Below are 18,514 nucleotides of genomic sequence, written 5' to 3'. Positions count from 1 at the left end.
GCCTCATCATCCATCAGGTTACCCTCTAGAAACACATGCTTTTGATTTTGTTCGTTCATTCATTCATTCATTCATTCATACCACAAACCTTAACTGAGTCCCTAGACTATGCCAGGCCAGGAGCTTGACCCTGAGGATACAGACGCCCATCATCGTAGGAAACATTTAGTGAGCAAGTACTAAGTGCTGGGCAGCTCGGCACTGAGGGTTTTCCCATGGACTCTCCGATTTACCTCAACACAGCCTCTGAAATGGGGCCCCACAATGAGCCCCATTTTATAGCTGAGGAGACTGAGCCATCTAGATAAAGAGCTCTCAGCCTGGGGAGGGAGAGGGCCATGCAAACATCATGTAGTCACTCATTTCTGGGCTGTGGGAGCACCGAGGCGCCCCGTGAATTTCTGCCCATGGTCCGAGTGACCTTCCACCCTTACTTGTCTCAGAGCTTCCAGCTCACTCGCCTTATCCCCAGGGAAGCTTCCCGGCCCTTTTGACAAGGGGGATCTAATGCACCTTGCACTTTTCTGTCCTGAGTTCTCCTCACAGTCTGCAATTATCCATTTATTTTTGTGTCATCTCTTTAGTGCACATCTGTCCTGCAGTCTGTCTGCCAAGAACTCGATTCCCAAAGCCTCATGAAAACAAGATGAATGAATGAACAGTGGAGCCAGCTTCCCAGAGCCTTCAGGTTCTGGTTCAGCCAGATGCCTCGACCTGCCCGACGTGTGTGTGTGTGTGTGTGTGTGTGTGTGTGTGTGTGTGTGTGTGTGTGTGTTAAAATGGAATGAAGGCATCTGCCTCACAGGTGTTGTGGGGATCCTGTGAGAGGCTGCACGAAAAGCATTATGTAAACTGTAAAGTGCAGTACTGCACTGTATCAGTACAATGGGGGTGAGTCGTGCCCCAGTTCCCGACTAGCGAGGCGACCCTGGGTAGCCCTTTTCAGCCTCGGTTTCCTCATCTGTAAAATGGGGGTGATAATCATGCCCACCTCCGTGGCTTGAAGTGAGGGACTAAGTGAGCCAATGCGTGCAAAATGCCTGGCTTAGTGGTAAGCTACAAAGGCATAATCATGATTACAAACAATCCTATTTAATAAAGGGGTGGACCCAAGAAAGCCCATTTATTCCCATCACACACAGAAGCAAGCCTGTGATGACACGAGACTTCTTTCCTGGCCATCAAGGAGGCAGGACGAGGTGACTCATTTCCCTCCTGAACTTCATTCACCTAGCTTGCTTACATTTCTTGTAACCGCCGCCTCTGCCTAGGGAGCATATTGCACGATAATGCCCCCCCACAACGCCCCCCCACAACCCCCCGCAAATGAACTTGATTTTGCCCTGGGGCCAACCCAGCAAGGGGGTGGGTAAAACAACCATAAGGGCTTTGCTTTCCATCCTGGTCAGAACTGCAAATTCCTTCACTTAGACTCTTGCTCCTTCCTTCCTGTCTCAGTCTTTCTGTAGCATGGATGGTATCATGAAACAAATGAAGAGAAACCCGTGAACTCTGGGTCAGGAGACCGGGGTTCGAATCCTGCATGTGCTACTTGTCTGCCATGTGATCCCTCTAGGTTTCCTCTTCGTCCAGATCAGGACAAGAACAGCCCTCACCCCAGAGCGTGGATGTGAGGGTCACTCGAGGTAACGTACATCAAGCTCTTAGTGTGTGGGTGAAATGCCTGACTCATGGTGCTAGGTGCTCAGTCACTGTTCGAGAGTCCCGTTTGGGGACTGGCCCTGGTGCGCACATACCAATAAGACTCTGGCGCCCAGTAATGCCTCTAAACAGAGCCTGGGCATTTTCTCACCTGCTTCCTCCTGTGCTGTTCAGAAGAGCTGTGGCTTCTGCCCTCGGATCCCAGCAATTTGGGAACCCAGGAGGCTCTGAGCTTGTGTATTTGGTCAGGACGCTCCAGACGCCCTGGCCCACCCTGCTGTCTCTCTGATTGACGACCTGCTCGCTGAGCCACACTGGGCACTTGCAAAAGTGAGCCAACCGTAAGAGGACCACGGCCTTCCTCCTCAGTGCCACCCTGGATAGAATGCGCCCAAACACACACGTTCAAATTAGAGCAGTAAAGGGAAATGACGTTTGTGGACTGTCACTAAAAACCAGGTGCTGGGCTTGCCTGGTGGCGCAGTGGTTGAGAGTCCGCCTGACGATGCAGGGGACGCAGGTTCGTGCCCCGGTCCGGGAAGATCCCACATGCCGCAGAGTCCGCCTGACGATGCAGGGGACGCGGGTTCGTGCCCCGGTCCGGGAAGATCCCACATGCCGCGGAGCGGCTGGGCCCGTGAGCCATGGCCGCCGAGCCTGCGCGTCCGGAGCCTGTGCTCCGCAACGGGAGAGGCCACAGCAGTGAGAGGCCCGCATACCGCAAAAAAAAACCCCCACAAAACACAAAAAACAAAAAACAAAAAAAACAGGTGCTTTCCACACGTTACCTTGTTTAATTTAATCTTTGTAAGTGCCCTGAAAGGCAAGGATAATTTGTTCTACTTTACAAATGAAGCAGCCAAGGCACAGAGAGGTGAAGTAAATTGCTTGAGGTCACACAGCCAAGATGTACTGATTTCTCACTTACGTGTTGAAGCTCCTTTGCTATCTTCCACTTGCTGTGAGGATAAATTCAAACTCCTCGCCACAGCTCACATGCTCCTGTGTGATCCGGCCTCACCCACACTCCTGTCTTCTAGCTCCTTGCTCAAGCCATCCTGTGCTTCTCTTGCACCACTAGGCCTTTCTACATGCTGCCCTTTTGCTTGGTATTCATTTCTTTCTCCTTCCTTCTCTGGCTACTTCCCAGCCAGTCCTTAGCCTAAATGTCACTTCCTCCAATAACTTTTCCAAGTGCTCCCCAGAAGCACTCTGTGCTTCCCCTATTGTGCCATCCAAAAAGCTTCCCTGTAATTACTTGCTCAATGATCTGTCTTCTGCCTTGGACCATATGTTCCATGGGAGCAGAGGCCATGACTGTGCTGCTCACCAATGAATTCCTAGGGCCTGGCTCAGTGTCTGGCACATGCTCTATAAACTCTGTGGAAAGGATGGATTGATGGGTGGGTAGGTGGGTGGTTAAATGGGTGAATGGATGGATGGACGGACAGATAATGGATAGATGGGTAGATGGATGGATGAACAGATGATGGATGGATGGATGGGAAGACAGATGTGGGATAAAGTCATCTCACCTCTCCGAGTCTCAGTTTCCTCCTCTGAAAAATAGGTCCCCCACTACCCGCCCCCCGCAAAGACATACACAGGCAAGAGCCTAGGCCAGGGTCTGGCCCACAGCAACAGACCCAGCTCAGCCAACATCCACCCCCTTCTGCATCCTTTTCTGCCCCTGGTCCTCACGGTATTTGCCAGATGCCAGCCATCCCGTGATGGCGATGGTGATGTGTAGCTGCCTGCCTTCTGTCAGAGGCAGAAATGTGAACTCTTCAATGGCCCCGACACGCTTCTTCATCTTGTATCCTAAAGACCCAGATACAAAAGTGAGAATGGGGGTCACTGGGGACCCTGGGGAACGTTAGAGTGGCTCTGCGTACTCACACACTCACAGTGACTGTCTACCGTGTGCCCTGTCCCTTGACAAACGTCTCGTTTTTGAACTCATTAAGGTCGGTGCCATTATCGTCCTGACTACAGATGAAGGTGACAGGTTTCCAAAGGCTGGCTAGCCCCCAGCTGGCAGAGCTGGGGTTGAAACTCAGAGCCCAAGTTCATAACCGCCGCTCTGGCCTGATTCAGTGGGTACTACACCTTTTTCCCGCCCATGAACTTCAGGAGTGTAACACACTCCTCTCAGTGAAAGTGGTTTGAGCTGACCAAGATTCTCGATGTGGGAAGCAACATGCCACTTAACAGGAAACTCTGTGTGTGACTGGGGAGCTACTGACACATATGATTTGGAAACACTCCCCCATGGGATGCTGTTAAATGAGGGGTAGCCATGTGTTCTCTTACAAGAGGAAGCTCAACCGTCTCTGAGGCAGCCTGCCTGGAAACTTCTTAGATGGTGACAAACAGGTCCAATCAGATGCTTTCTAAGAAGTCTACACCAGGTGCAGTTTCTCAAACTCAGCCTTCTCCCGAGCCACGCCAAGCCATCCACCCAGTTCTCTCTCTGTGAAGCTTGCTATAAGTTCTGGCAGCGCTAGGACTCAGAGTGGGAAAAGCCACGTCCTCTTCCTCCGTCTCCCAGGGGGCCCTCACTGGTGAGAATCTGGGCCACCTCTCCTTCGGAACCTTACCTGTCAGGCCAGCTCCAGCTGCACCGAACAGCGAGGTCATGACAGCTATGCCGGCCGCTGAGCCCAGAGCCGCTGCCCCGGCACTGCCAATGATCGTCGCGGCCCCGGCAGCAACAAGAGGGGCAGCCAGACCCCCGGTCACGCCTGCGAGGAAAGCGGCCGTGGTGGGTAGAGGTGGGAGTGAGGACCTGCTGCGTTCTTCCTCCGCCGGCCTCCCACCGCCTCTGGTGGACAATACTAGTGAACACACCTACTACGTGCATGCGAGGAGGGGTGGGCTCCCAGCTGATCCCCCTGCACTCCCCACTCCCAGCCTGGCATCACCCCTCAGTCCGTGCCACCCTGGCCAGTGCCACCATCTCATCTTACCAATCACTGTCCCGCCTCCCAGCGTCGCCAGGCCTATCAGGAGATAGCGCTTCCACTTCCTCCGGTTTTCTTTCTTCTTCCGGGATGCCTCGGCCATTCTGGGGGGGAGGAAGAGGTTGCTCTCTAGGACTGGCTGTGTCTGGGATCCCTTGACACCTCCCCGCCTCACCAACCCCCAAACTGGGATCAGCGCTGGGTGCTCTGTCATGCAGAGCGAGGTACCAAGGTTACCTTGGACCCATCGATGGTTTTAAAAAGCTGAAAACATTCTAAAACCCAGCTGGGGAATCCCAGTACGTCGGATGTGCTACTTACCCAACGGATCCATCCTAACAGGGTTGCAATTTGAATAGTGAAAAGACAAAAAAATAATAATAATAATGGCAAAAGAAGCACAAAAATATCTTTATACAGATGGACCCAGAATGAGTACCAGGTAAGAGTCACAGACATCATCACCTCACTCCTTCGTTCCCCTCCCCCCACACCGCCATCTGAGCCCACCTCCCTCTGGAAGGAATTTGGAAACCGATTTCCTTCAGATTTATCTTTTCAAAGATGGGTTAGAGGAATGTCTGTACTGGAGGCCTTGGCCTTGGGGCACTAGCTAGAACCGTTCGGACCTGAAATTTGAAAGTGACAAAATGTAGCAAAAGGGAAGCATTTAGAGTAAACTGGGGTCAGGTGAGTCCTGAGAATGGCCCAGGAGAGTCACTAAACCCAACCTTCCTGTCCAACATCTGGCCCCCGCTGCTTTGGGGCAATAAGGAGAAGGGTGGGAGACAAGGGCGGGGCAGTGCGGTCACTACCGGTGGGAACTCTGAACTGAACTTGGAGTTTGGACAACTCAATGTATAGAGCGATGGCAGATGACGATGATGATAAAAGAAGGGTTAATGTTTATTGAGGACTTCCAACATGCCTGCCACTGTGCTTTGCACTTCGAATGGTTTATCTTATCCTAGAAGCAGTTTTATTACTGTCTGCATATCACAGACGAGGTCACGGATAAGAGTACCCTCCTCCCGAGCGGCTATGGGGAGCAGCAAAAACAATGTCTGTCAAGCGCAGAGCCTGACAGTTGGCCCTGCGGGTGGGGACCGAAACAGGGGCCGTTGCCATGAAACTCCATCTCCCTGAAACTCAGTTCCCCCTTTTGTAAAAATGGGGATAGTAACATCTCCCTCATAAGGCTGTTGGTTGGTGAAGCTTAAATTAATTCCTTCTTCATCCCTTCGATCAACACACTTTTATGGAGAATGGACAGCAGGCTGGAACTTTTGTGTGTCGGCGAGCAGAACAATGCAGTCAGTACTCAACCGGAACTGTTTCCTTCCCACCTCTTGCCTCCCGAACCATACGTGATAGCGAGAAACAGTTCATCCTCCGGTCAGTGAAAAGAAGGTGGATTTGAGATGGGCTTTCGGAGACCCGCTATGCTTTTTGGTTGTCTGCCCGCTCACCTCAACCAACTTTCCCCTAAGCACCTCCTGGGGGTACAGCACAGCACTTCTCGGTTGCTTCACTACTGAGCGGAAACCAGTTCTCCATGATCACAGGTGCTGGTTTTTCATGATTGAAATTCACGCCCTCAGATGCGCGGGAAGAGGCTGAACCACATGCATTTAGCAAAGCGGAAGGCAAGATGGCGAAGAAGGGCGTGGGTTCTAGTGTCAGGTTTCAAATCCTGTAAACTAGGCTTGAATTCTCCCTCTGCTGTGGTGGCGCCTGACAATCCTCCAGGTGTTCAGTTACCCCTCCTGCACTGGTCCTGCCTATGGAACAATTACACATCTCTGCCCTGTTGAGCTGAGTGGTTCCACGACCTGTTTTAGCCAGTAGCTGGAAGGGATATGAGTCACTTCTGGCAAAATCTTTATGAGTCAGTGCGGCGCTTGGTAAGTCTCCTTTTGCTCCCGAGACCAGCAACACTCCCAATAGAGGTTACACTGTCAACTGGGACCCAGAATCAAGAAAGTGTGGACTAAAGCCACAGCCAGCTTGCAAGAAATGCACTTTTGTTGCTGTAAGCCATCGAGATGTGGAGGTCATTTGTTACCGCAGCAAAACCTAGGCTATCCTGCTGGACAGAGCCACTTACTAACCTTGGGACTATGTACAAATTACTTGTCCTGAGTTTCCTCATCCATGAAGTGGGAATGATAATAGCGCTGAATTCCCAGGGGTATTAGGAGGGCTAAACCTGCGGTGACTGGCATACTGTAATCGTTCAATACGTTTACTGCTATCATCATTCCTTCCATGGTTATGATAATTTCCTCCACAGGCTGGAGATATACTTTGGCCCTTAATAGCTAGTACCAATTGGGGCAAACAGGAAGGCTGGAAGTTAGTTGCTTTCGGCAGAGTTCAAGGCCTGCGGAGAAATTCCAGCTGCTGAGGGCGTACAAGAGGAACACACAGGGGCTACAAGCAGCTGGCTCCGTGAACCAGCAGCATCTTGTTCAACAAACGCTGCCTGGGAAATAGTCTGCAAATTTGGGGTGAGGTCTTTGAGCCCAGCTCTGCCATGATCTCACTGGCTCCCCTGATTTTTCTGAGCCTCAATTTTCTCACTTAGGGACTGAAAATGGAAGGAGGATGAGAGTACCACCACGTGACCAGTGTCAAGCAGGAAAGTACAATCACAACTGTCTGCCCCCCTTTCTCCCTCCCTCCTGGTCCTCCCTCTGCCTTGAGGATAGAGTCACCTCTCCAGCAGGACTCTCAGGCCCCCTGTGACCTGGCCCCTGCCTTACTCACAGCCTCGTCGTTCATCAATTCCTAACTTACACTCTACCCTCCAGAAACACTGAACTGCCTGCAGGCACACTGCCCACGCCTCAGTCCTGTGTTCCTGCTGGCCCTCAGCTGCCAAGGACCTTCTCACCTTCCTTTGTCTGGCTAAACATTACTCATCGTTCCAGAGTCACCTCCTCGCCTGCCTGAGCCTCAACGTTGCCTACATGCTCCGACTCCAGGCCTCCTTAACCCTCTGTACTGTATTAGCCTGGAATTCTAGACCATTGATTTTCAAAGGGTGGGCTTTGGATCAACTGCATCAGAATCCCCAGAGGGTAGCTGTTAAAAGCACTACTTCCTGGGTGAGGAAACCACCTGTAACAAGCTCTCCAATTAGCTCAAGTTTGAGAATCGCAGGGCTGAACCTTCGGGACACAGATAAAGCCCTTCCTGCGTTCCACCCTCAGCAGCTGGCCCTGGGATTGGCACCTGGATGGGGCTCAGAACACGTTTTTTGAAAAGAACCTACTCACCCCAGCAAGAATTGGACGTGAACATCTTGCTGCAGTGATCTATTCTCCCACTCACTGTCCATTTCTAAGAAAACCAGAGGGCACATACATTTTGGCTAAATAAAATATTTAGCCAGAGTGTAGGCCAATCACCATCAAGAATGAAATTTCTGGGATAGTAGAACAAATCTAGGATGTTACAACATTTTCATGATTAGTACAGATTTATTATTAAGAACATAGTCAAATTCTTGAGTGGGCGCCCTCGACATTTCTTAGCACAGTCTGCTTCTAGATTGCTCCTGCAGTGACACCTGCACATCTGGGATACTGGACAGTCATCACTTTTAGCTGAGTTTATGGAGGGGGAAACTCATAGCCTAAAGGGAATAAAATAACTAAAGAGTAAATATCGTTCTTGAAGCTGTTTTATTTAAATGTATAAATGCTAGTATATCAGATCAATTTTATAAAGATTGATGATATACTCTAATCTCTAGTATTCTGCTTTGTATTATTATTATTATTTAAACAAAATTTTTTTGGCTTTGTTGGGTCTTTGTTGCTGCACGCGGGCTTTCTCTAGTTGTGGTAAGCGGAGGCTACTCTTTGTTGCGGAGTGTGGGCTTCTCATTGCGGTGGCTTCTCTTGTTGTGGAGCACAGGCTCTAGTGTGCGGGCTTCAGTAGCCGTGGCACGTGGGCTCAGTAGTTGTGGCTCGCGGGTTCTAGAGCACAGGCTCAGTAGTTGTGGTGCGCGGGCTTAGCTGGTCTGCGGCATGTGGGATCTTCCTGGACCAGGGCTGCGAACCCGTGTCCCCTGCATTGGCAGGCGGATTCTTAACCACTGCGCCACCAGGGAAGTCCCTGCTTTGTATTATTATTTGAATGTTTATAAACCCTTGCTGAATCAAAAAGAATATAATATTTTCCCTAAAAGTTATTTAGCTAAGGCACTCTCTCTTAATGTACACCTGAACTGCCAATCGATTTCCTTATTTAAGTACTTGAACGCTCTTAGTAACTGTTCTGTACATAAAACGAATAGCTTTCCCATTAATCATTAATTATCACAGCATTTCACTCCTGCAATAACTTCAGTTGTCTGAATTTCAACCTCTAAAGCACAAGAGGAGAGGCTGGCTCTGAGTTACATCTATGATGCTTCCTATAATGGGAAGTGAGAGTTCAGAGCACGACACTAAATCCAAATGAAGCCCTGTTCCTATTACTGACTTTGCCTGCTGGCTAGGCACCATGGCAATCTACGTCATCACATAGCCTCTGGCCACACTCATGACCTGGGATGTCAGAAGTGACCCTGAGCTGACATTCCATGTCAGCTTCCCAAAGACAGAGGCTGAAGCCAAAATGCAGATTTGGGCCAAATCCCAGGCTGAAATCACAGACACCTTGTGAAGAGCAAAGACACCCACACTGCTTATCTCATGGGTCCACAAAGAAATTTCCCTCACTGCCACCTTATCTCCCATGAGAGGGTGTTCCTTACCTTTAGTGCCCTCACCACCATCCTTTTCTTTTTTTTTTATATCACCTTCTCCAGTAGATAGAGAGGGAGTGCTTATCTCTGGGGAGTCTAGAGACACATTCCTAGTAAAAGCTCAGAAAGCCCCATAAAAGAAATATCTTCACTTCCTTCATCAGAATTAAAGATGAAACCTCGGATTCTCAACCGTGCCTTGAGGGATGCAGTAAGCGCTGTTCAGACTGGATAAGGAGGTTGAATCAGATGGTGCCACTGACCAGCTGGGTGGCCTTGGGTGAGTTACGTCACCCTTCTGACATTCTGTTTCTTCATCTGCAAAAGCCTCAGGGGATTGTAATGAGAACCCAATGAGATGGTATCTTGTACCTGCATCTAGAGAGCACTCAATAAAGGTTAGATGTTGACCATGTTATTATGATGGGATCAGTATCAACCTCCAGCACCGCATTTGCTCACATTTACTATGTGTCAGGTGCTGTTCCAAGCTTTTGATATGTATTAATTAATTTAACCCTCTCGACAGCCCTACGATGGAGATACTACCACTATCCCAGTGCTAGAGATGAAGAAACTGAGGCACAGAGAAGTGAAGTCACCAAACAAGTAGGGGAAGCTTGGATGGCCTCAGGGCTCAGATGGGGACCCAAGAACAGAAAGGTGGTACATCACACCCTGAACTCCAGTTGCAAAGGATCGCCTTGGGGTGCTGAGTGAGAAGCTCACCTTGCAGAAACACAAAACCTTAGAGTTAAAAGAAACCTACATACAACTCGATACTCTACTTGTACAGGTGAAAAAACTGGTGCTGGTGCCTGGAGAGGGAAAGCAACATGCCCAGGGCCACATAGGGACTTAGCAGCAGAATCAAACAGAGAACCAGGTCCCTTGGCTGGCCAGTCCCTATGCTTTCCCTGCGTCTCAGACCCTTCCAGAGACCATAGATAGAATCTGAGGGTGCCAAAGTCTCTAAAATTGAGTTAAAAAATGACACCTGTGGAGTATTTTTCTGAGGAAATGGCCCACGCAGTAATAACAGCCATTGCTGTTAACAGTACTATAGCAAATGTTGATATTTAACAACTAGTAACTCTGTGCAAGTCCTGCTCAAAGCGCTTTATGTGTACAAACTCATTTGAGCCCCACAAGAACCCTATGAAGAGGGTGCTATTATTATCCCCATGTGAAGCTGGGGAAACTGAGGCCCAGAGAAGTTAAATAACATGCCCAGGATCACATGGCTGGTAAGTGGCAGAGCTGGGCTCTGTTTTACACATTCCCTGATCTGGCATTACTGGTATTATCAGAACAGACCCTCTGCGTAATGTGTTTCTTTCTGACAATAGATTTCCAAACAATACTTAAGAGTTTCCTTCACTTCAAGGCATACTTGAGGGATCCAGGTGTTGGCCCGGATCCAGGTGTTTCTTTATTGACACAGCTCTGGGAGTCAAAACAAGTCTATTTTCAGGTTATTTCAACAGACCAAGTTTCCTCCGTTCTCAAGGAAACAACCCCCTCCCTTTGCCCTACAAACCCTGGCGGGAGGGCAGCTCCAGTTCTGAACTTGGCTTCAAAGCTAAATTCCCAGCTGGGCTGAACTGGCACGGCCTGGCTGCTCAAAGAAAGCCTTCATGGCCGAACAAAACCCAAGGCTGGGAGATGTGCCTGGTGCAAGGAGCCCGCAATTAAGCTGTGACTGGGATTGACTTATTACCCTGGGATTAGATCCTGTGTAAGGTGTTCTGCAAAGAGCTGAGCTCTGGCCAAGTTACCAGGAAAATTTCCCTCGACACACACTTGACCATACACAGATAGCAAAGCCTCTCGACAGCTGGCAGGTATGGGGGCATGTGGGGGAAGGGAAGGACTCATACTTACTGAGCCCTTGCTACATGCCAGCCCTGGGCCAAACACTTGATAATACAATTGCATTTGTTTTCCACAAGGACCCTAGGAGGATGCTATTCTTATTCCTATTTTACAGATAAGAATATTATGGTTTAGAGAACGGGAGTGCGGGGGAGGGGGGGGCACCCGCCCAAGGTCAAAAAGCAAATAGGTGTCAGAGGTGGGATTTGAACCCAGGCCACTCTGGCCCACAGACAAGGTGTCACAAGAACTGAGGGGGAGGGGGGGTGTTGGGGCCACAGAATGTTAAAGTCACAAACTCATGGCCCTTAGCATTCATCCATTCAATCCCCGCTTCCTACAAATGAGGATGGAGGCCCAGAGAGGGGAAGTGACTTGATAAGGCCACACAGCGAGTCAGGGCTGCACTGGGACTCTCTGTCCAGTGCTCGTCCCACCTCAGTGCACCATCTCTTAATGGGGGGAGGGGACACACAGGATGCTGTTATCTGAAGAGTGGAAGTCCTTGATTCCTGACAGGGTGGCCAGGGTTGCAGGGCACACTTACTCAGATTCCTCCTCTTTGGTTTCCTTCAGGCTCTCGAGGAATGTCACTTCGAGGAGATCCAGCTCCTCCAAGGGCACTTGGAGGAGGGAGGTCACGTGGCAAATGAGGACTCGGGCCCGAGCATCATAGCGCCCTGGAAAGAGAGAAAGAGCACGGGGTCAGTTCAGCTTCAAAGCACAGAGATGTTAACAGCAGTGCAACGGATGAAACCCAAACCCCAGATACATCCTAAGCGCACAGCCCCGAGAACCAGTCAGCTGAAGAAGAAAACAGCTTCTGGGGCAGAACAGTGTGCAACTATTACCCATGTGGATCAGAAGAAAGGTGGCGTTTTTCACCAAATTAGCAAAGATCAAATTTTCACATCCCAACGCTGTTAAGGACGTGATATCACGATCAGAAGCAAATCCAACTCCATCATGACCTACAAGGCCCCTGGCCAACTCCACGACCTCACCTTCTAGAATGTTCCTGCTGCGGAGCCTTTGCACTTGTGTTGTTTCCACCACCGGGAAGGCTCATTCCCCAGATCTTCTTGTGAGGCTCCTCCTCCTCATTCAAGTCTCTGTTCAGACGCCTCCTGCCCAGAGGGGGCTTCCTGACCCCCGGCCCCCATTACTCTACCCCTTTACCCTGCATTTTGTTCCACACAGAGCTTGCCCTGCTCTGACATCATATCCGTTTACTTTCGTTTGTCTCTCCCCGTGAAGTATAAACTTTGTAAGTATAAACTCTACACTGCTTTATCACCAGTCCTTAGGAGAGCGCTCGGCACAAAGAATAAACGTTCAATTAGTGACCTGACAGACCTGGGTATGGATACTATTTGTGCGTCTAACCCTGGGCAAAGCTCATCCTCGCTCAGGTGGAAGTGGAAATAGTAACAGTCATCTCACAAAGTTTTGAGGAGAGGACGCTGGGTCCGTGACGGGTCCTTAATGAATGATGCAGAACTGGCCTCCTCTGCTGGGTGTCTGCAATGCTGCATGGTAATTTTATACTAAGGTCGTAGTAGCTACGATGACCTCAGCTTCTGCAAAATAAACCAGTTCCTTCCTCAAACTAGGGTCCTTAGAGCGAGCCATGGTCTGGAAGCACTTGCCCAGCTGCCCTCGGCCGCCTCCCTGGATGATGACTTGTCTGTGTGTCGGGAAATAGACACCACAGGCCATGTCTTGGGGTTATTGATCAGCTAAAGTTCCAGGAATAAAGGAGCTCCCTGCTCCCTCCTAGGATCACAGGCTATTGCACGTAGGCCGTAATCAACCTGTGGCAATTAACAAGCCTTGGCCATAGTGATTAACTGATGGCAGTTATTATCAGCCACTAATTCATACTCCATTGGTCAAGGCTGCCGTGATTCAGTTTCTGAAATATAGACTGCCAGGTGCACAGGTGATTAAAACCTCCCAAGGTATTCTCGGGCATGGGACTCTGGAATGTCAGCCTCGTGTAAGGGTAATTTCAAGGACCTTGACAGCCAGGCTGCTGGACTTGGAGCTGAGGTTCTATTTAAGGCAGGTGGTGAGTGGTGGAGGAGGGGCAGGAGTCCTGGGTTACCCAGGACAACTTGCCAGGTAGCCAACTCACTCCTCAAGGGCCAATCCATCCTGTCTCAATAAAAAGCCCAACTTGGGGTTCAGGCCAAAAGCCTGGGCATCATTCTTGATTTTTCTTGTTGCCCCTCCTCAGACATCCAATCTACCAGCTAATGTTGACAGCTGCACCTCCAAAATGTACCTTGAGTCTGACCACGGCTCCCCATCTCTGCTGCACGGCCACTGTGACTGCCATCGCTCTTCAAGGACCAGCCATTGCCCTGGTTCCTCTTGCCCCACACTCTATGTGCCACACAGCAGCTTGAAGGATGAAGTCATAAATCTGACTGGGGTTCTCTTCCCCAACTTAAAACTCCCCAATGCACTTAGAATACAATCCACATTTCTTCCCATGGTCTGCAAGACTGTACATTTTCTAACCCCTTCCTGCCACTCTCTACCATCTCACTTTCTACTGGTCCCTGTTTCCACCAGTATTTGTCCCACCAAGAAGCCAAGCTCATTCCTGCCCCAGGGCCTTTGCACTTGTTCTAACTAGCAAGCTCCTGATCTGAGAAGGTCTGGGTGCATTCATGCCTGGAGGAAGTGGTGTAATCAAGATGACTCCTCCTCCTGCTACCTCTGCAGGGAAGGAAACCAGCATCCACAGTGTTCCTAACAAATGCTGGGCACCACTCAAGAAGCTTGCGATCCCGATTGCTAATCTTCCCAGTGGTCCTGGGAAACTGGTATTATGATGCCTCATTTTGCACAAGAGGGAAGAATGGGTGCAGAAAGGCTAAGAAACTTCCTAAATCAGGGGTCCCCAACCCCCGGTCCACAGACCACAGGCCGGTACCGGTCCGCGGCCTGCTAGGAACCGGGCTGCACAGCAGGAGGTGAGCGGTGGGCAAGGGGCGAAGCTTCGTCGGCTGCTCCCATCGCTCCCCGTCGTCAGCATTACCGCATGAACCATCTCCCCCACCCGAGTCCGTGGAAAAACTGTCTTCCACGAAACCGGTCCCTGGTGCCAAAAAGGTTGGGGACCGCTGTTCTCAATCACACAGCTGAGAGAGCTGTGGAATTTGGCTTAAAATCCAGGATGCCAAAGTTTCTGTTCATTTCACTGTGGCTGCCTTTTAAAGGCAAATCTACCTGAGGGAATTCCCTGGAGGTCCAGTGGTTAGGACTCTGAGCTCTCATTGTGGAGGGTCCAGGTTCGATCACTGGTCGGGGAACTAAAATCCCACAAGCTGAGTGGTGCAGCCAAAAAAAAAAAAAAAAAAAAAAAAACAGAATACGGCAAATCTACTCGAGCGAGTTTTGGGATTCCGGGTCAACCCCATGTGGTCAGCTGTGAATCCTACCTTCTGGGTGCGTGGGATATGTGGGGTGCACCTACAATCCCAGGCATAGCCCTAGGCCATGGGCCAAAGGTGCACACACAGGACCCGTCACCCGGCAGCCTGCTCTTTGGAAAATCTTGGTGTGGGGGGGCGGACTCAGAGATCTTGGCTCTGCCCCCAGGGGGCAGGAGTATGCCAGTCTCCAACTGCTGGGCAGCCCCAGCACCCACCCAGACTCCACCCTTGGAGCCCAACTGGTCCTTCTGGCCGAGGAAGATCAAGGGACATGTCCAAAGTCACCCAGTGTGTTTGGACAGACCCGGGGGCAGAACAAACACTTCTGGGCTCCTTTTCTCACCAGCATCTCAATAGAGAAGTGGATGCACTTTGCACTTCACCATCCAACACTGTGCTGTGCATTAAAGGATGAACAGAGCCCTTGGAGCTTGACAATGAATGCCAGGTGCACCCCAGGCGCTGTGATAACGACCACCACCTGCCCTACATTTCCAAATGCACCTCCTCAGGGAGCAGCACCACCTCCATTGCCAGGCACTGAACCAGTCTCTGTTCTCAGTACGGATCTGAGGTCGGGAGCCAGAATGACCTGCCTGGGGTTGAGCTTACCTCTCCTCGGAGAGCAGAGAATCCCAGACCTTTGGGAAGAGATCAAGGCCAATCCCTTCCCTTTGGGGACTGCCCTCCAGACCAAAGGAAAGGAATTCAGAGGCAGAAACTTCAGGCTTTGTTGCGACACAGACTGGGGTTTGAATGTTCACCTGACTGCCTACTAGCTGAATGGCTTCAGGCAAGTTTCTTGAACTCTCTGAGCCTCAGTTTCCTCATCTGTACAATGGGGACAAGAATACCCTTTTAGGGCTTCCCCGGTGGCGCAGTGGTTGAGAATCCGCCTGCCGATGCAGGGGACACGGGTTCGTGCCCCAGTCCGGGAAGATCCCTCATGCCGCGGAGCGGCTGGGCCCGTGAGCCACGGCTGCTGAGCCTGCGCGTCCGAAGCCTGTGCTCCGCAAAGGGAGAGGCCACAACGGTGAGAGGCCCGCGTACAGCAAAAAAAAAAAGGAATACCCTTTTAATCTGGCGTTTGTTGAGATACAGTGAGAAGATGCATGTGATGAGACTGGCCAGCACCTGGGATGCAGTAAGTGATCAAGAAAGGGTGGCTAATAGTACTCTTTTTATGGTAAATTGTCAAATTTCCTCTATCCTTAGATGCTAAGAAGCCAGGGCTGCTGGGGTGAGGCTGTGAGCTGCTGTTGCTGTGTCAGCACAGGGAACCTTCGTCTCGCCTTTCCCTGCAGTCCGAGGACACTCTCAGGCCATATTCATTCAACTGATTACCCAGCCTACTGCATTGCCATCCCTCGATGGACCAACTTTTTTTTTTTGGCTGTGCTGCATGCCTTGTGGGATCTTAGTTCCTCGACCCGGGACTGAACCCGGGACCTGGCAGCGAAAGCGCTGAGTCCTAACCACTGAACAAGGGAATTCCCCCAACTTTTTTAATTGTACATTTTATGTAACATTTAGAATATTTATACCCAATTTCACCCTCAATGAATTTTTTTTTCATATAAAGGAAACCACACCTTACTCTAGCCCCACGCTCCTCCCCCCATCCCCCCGCTGGGCACTGGGCTGACTTACAAGTCTGCCCAGGGTCTTCACTTTGGTGGGCAGAGTGTGGCTGGAGGCACGGGACTTTTTTTCTTTTCTTTTTAAATTTAATTAATTTATTTATTTTTGGCTGCACTGGGTCTTCGTTGCTGCGCATGGCTTTCTCTAGTTGTGGTGAGCGGGGGCTACTCTTTGTTGCAATGTGCATACTTCTCATTGCAGTGGCTTCTCTTGTTTCGGAGCACAGGCTCTAGGTGTGCGGGCTTCAGTAGCTGTGGCACGTGGGCTCAGTAGTTGTGGCTCGCGGGCTCTAGAGCACAGGCTCAGTAGTTGTAGTGCAAGGGCTTAGTTGCTCTGCGGCGTGTGGGATCTTCCTGGACCAGGGCTCAAACCCATGTCCCCTGCAATGGCAGTTGGATTCTTAACCACTGTGCCACCAGGGAAGTCCCAAGGGACAGGACTTCTAAGATGCACCCTGTCTCAGGGCAGGACTTGAACTCAGATGGTTTCGGGTATGACTCCTGCCTTTTCTCTTCACGGCTCATTCTGGGGGGACAATTAAGGGCGTTCAACATGGCAACAAGCTTACTTCAAGGCCAGTGGTCATGGGAGAAAAGGGGGCCCATCTGAGGCCCTCCTCCAGCTCCATCCTCTCAGCTGCTGGCAAGATTGGCCGCTCCTCCGGCCTCTACCACATGGGGTGCCCACTCTTCATTCTGGCCTCATCAAATCCCCTTAAAGTCAGCTGTAAGGATGAGGATTTTATCATTTTATCTCCATGTAGGAAGCAGAACAGCAGTTAAGCATGGACTCTGGAACCACACTGCCTGGGTTCGAATCCTTGCTGTGTGACCTCGGGCAGGTGATTTCACTTTCTGGGCCGCAGCTGCCTCTTTTGTAAAATGAGGGACAGGGATAGCATCTACCTCCCAGGGCTGTTGAGGGGTTTAAACAAATTGTAAAGCATTTTTCTCGGGGCCTGCGCACAGTAGGCACTCAATGAGCATCGGCCCTGGTTAGAACTACTCCCAGCACCTAGCAGACGGCCTGGCACACACAGTGGGGGCTCCGTTCTTATTTGCTGAATGGATGAACCAGCCAGTTTCAATACTGATAGCAAGCTTTACGAATCTTGAGGATCCTGATGAAGAACTTAGCCACCAGCTGACAACGCGTTCCACCACGACCAACGACCAACCTCTCAAACCTTTCTGATTCATTGGGGAGGTAGGGTTTGCAACTCAGTAATAAAGACCAGGTCAGAAGGTAGAGCCAAGTTTGCGGTGAAGGTTCTTATATCTCATGCGGCTGCGTGTCGTTGGGTTCCATGGCCTGGGGTCAATGTTATCTTTGGATTCAGAGTACAGAGGGCAAGAACCATGCTTCAGCTTAAGTCTCCTGCGCACGTTCACCATGAGACTCACTGCCTTAAATGGAATTTGAAACTTACTCTGAAACGCCACCTCGGGTTACTTAACCTCCTGAGCCTAATTTCCTATCAGTGGGGATAACAGTATCTACTCTAGCAGTTGATTTGAGGATATATACGATGCAATAATTCACCATCTGTGTACAGGACCTAGGAGAGCAACTAGGTAACTTATAAAGATTACCAACTACAAATAAACCAGCCCCACCTGAGACGGTCAAATGTTGGGTCCTGAATCCAAGGTTCTCAACCAGGGATGTTTTTGCCCCCCCCGAGGATATCTGGCAAAGTATGGAGACATTTCTGGTTATCACAACTCAGGAAGTGCTACTGGCATCTAGTGAGTAGAGGCCAGGGATTCGGCTAGATCTCCTACATGGCACAGGGTGGTCCCACAACAAAGAATTATCCAGTCCCAAATGTCAATAGTGCCACAGTTGTGAAACCCAGTCTAGAGTTGGCTCAGATTTAGTTTAACCTTCAACATATTACAGGCTTATTTTTTCCAGTTGTGTGGGCAAGAAGCTTCATGGGTTGTTACTGGATGAGAAGAAGAAAATGATTAGCATGCATAAAAAATTCCACCCAGCTGCCAAGATGGTATCGTTTTGTGACTTAAGATCCCAATATTGTCAGTAAGGGTCAACCTTCCAGGAAGTTCAGAGACGTGTGGCTTTTTGTGTTGATTTCTTGGACTGATTCCATGATTAATCACCCTGTCTCACACCCAGAGAGAAATGCAGTAGCACAGAGAGCCTTC

The 18,514-nt window shown here is 50.3% G+C and overlaps 1 protein-coding gene across 6 annotated transcripts in view; it reads right to left on the bottom strand.

Moving 5' to 3' along the window:
• Window positions 1-18,469, bottom strand: part of LOC102977224 (transmembrane and coiled-coil domain-containing protein 4) — a 46,209-nt gene extending 27,740 nt beyond the window's left edge. The window contains exons 1-6 of one of the 6 annotated variants that reach the window (XM_028485808.2): window positions 16,356-18,469; window positions 13,547-13,665; window positions 11,807-11,939; window positions 4,632-4,729; window positions 4,263-4,406; window positions 3,364-3,483 (exon numbers count right to left, since the gene is read on the bottom strand). In XM_028485808.2, the coding sequence (XP_028341609.1) occupies window positions 3,364-3,483; window positions 4,263-4,406; window positions 4,632-4,729; window positions 11,807-11,939; window positions 13,547-13,571 (520 nt within the window). In that variant the 5' untranslated portion in view covers window positions 13,572-13,665; window positions 16,356-18,469. Of the gene's footprint in view, window positions 1-3,363; window positions 3,484-4,262; window positions 4,407-4,631; window positions 4,730-11,806; window positions 11,940-12,263; window positions 13,518-13,546; window positions 14,185-16,355 lie in introns of those variants that run through there. The other 5 variants (XR_003678600.2, XR_003678601.2, XM_028485807.2 and 2 more) reach the window with 5 other exon arrangements.
• Window positions 18,470-18,514: the final 45 nt, after the last annotated feature.

The sequence above is a fragment of the Physeter macrocephalus genome, unplaced genomic scaffold, assembly GCF_002837175.3.
Source record: "Physeter macrocephalus isolate SW-GA unplaced genomic scaffold, ASM283717v5 random_545, whole genome shotgun sequence".
Taxonomy (NCBI): Eukaryota; Metazoa; Chordata; class Mammalia; order Artiodactyla; family Physeteridae; genus Physeter; species Physeter macrocephalus.
The sequence above is the reverse complement of the archived record's forward strand: the minus strand, read 5'-3'. Positions and strand labels throughout refer to the sequence as shown.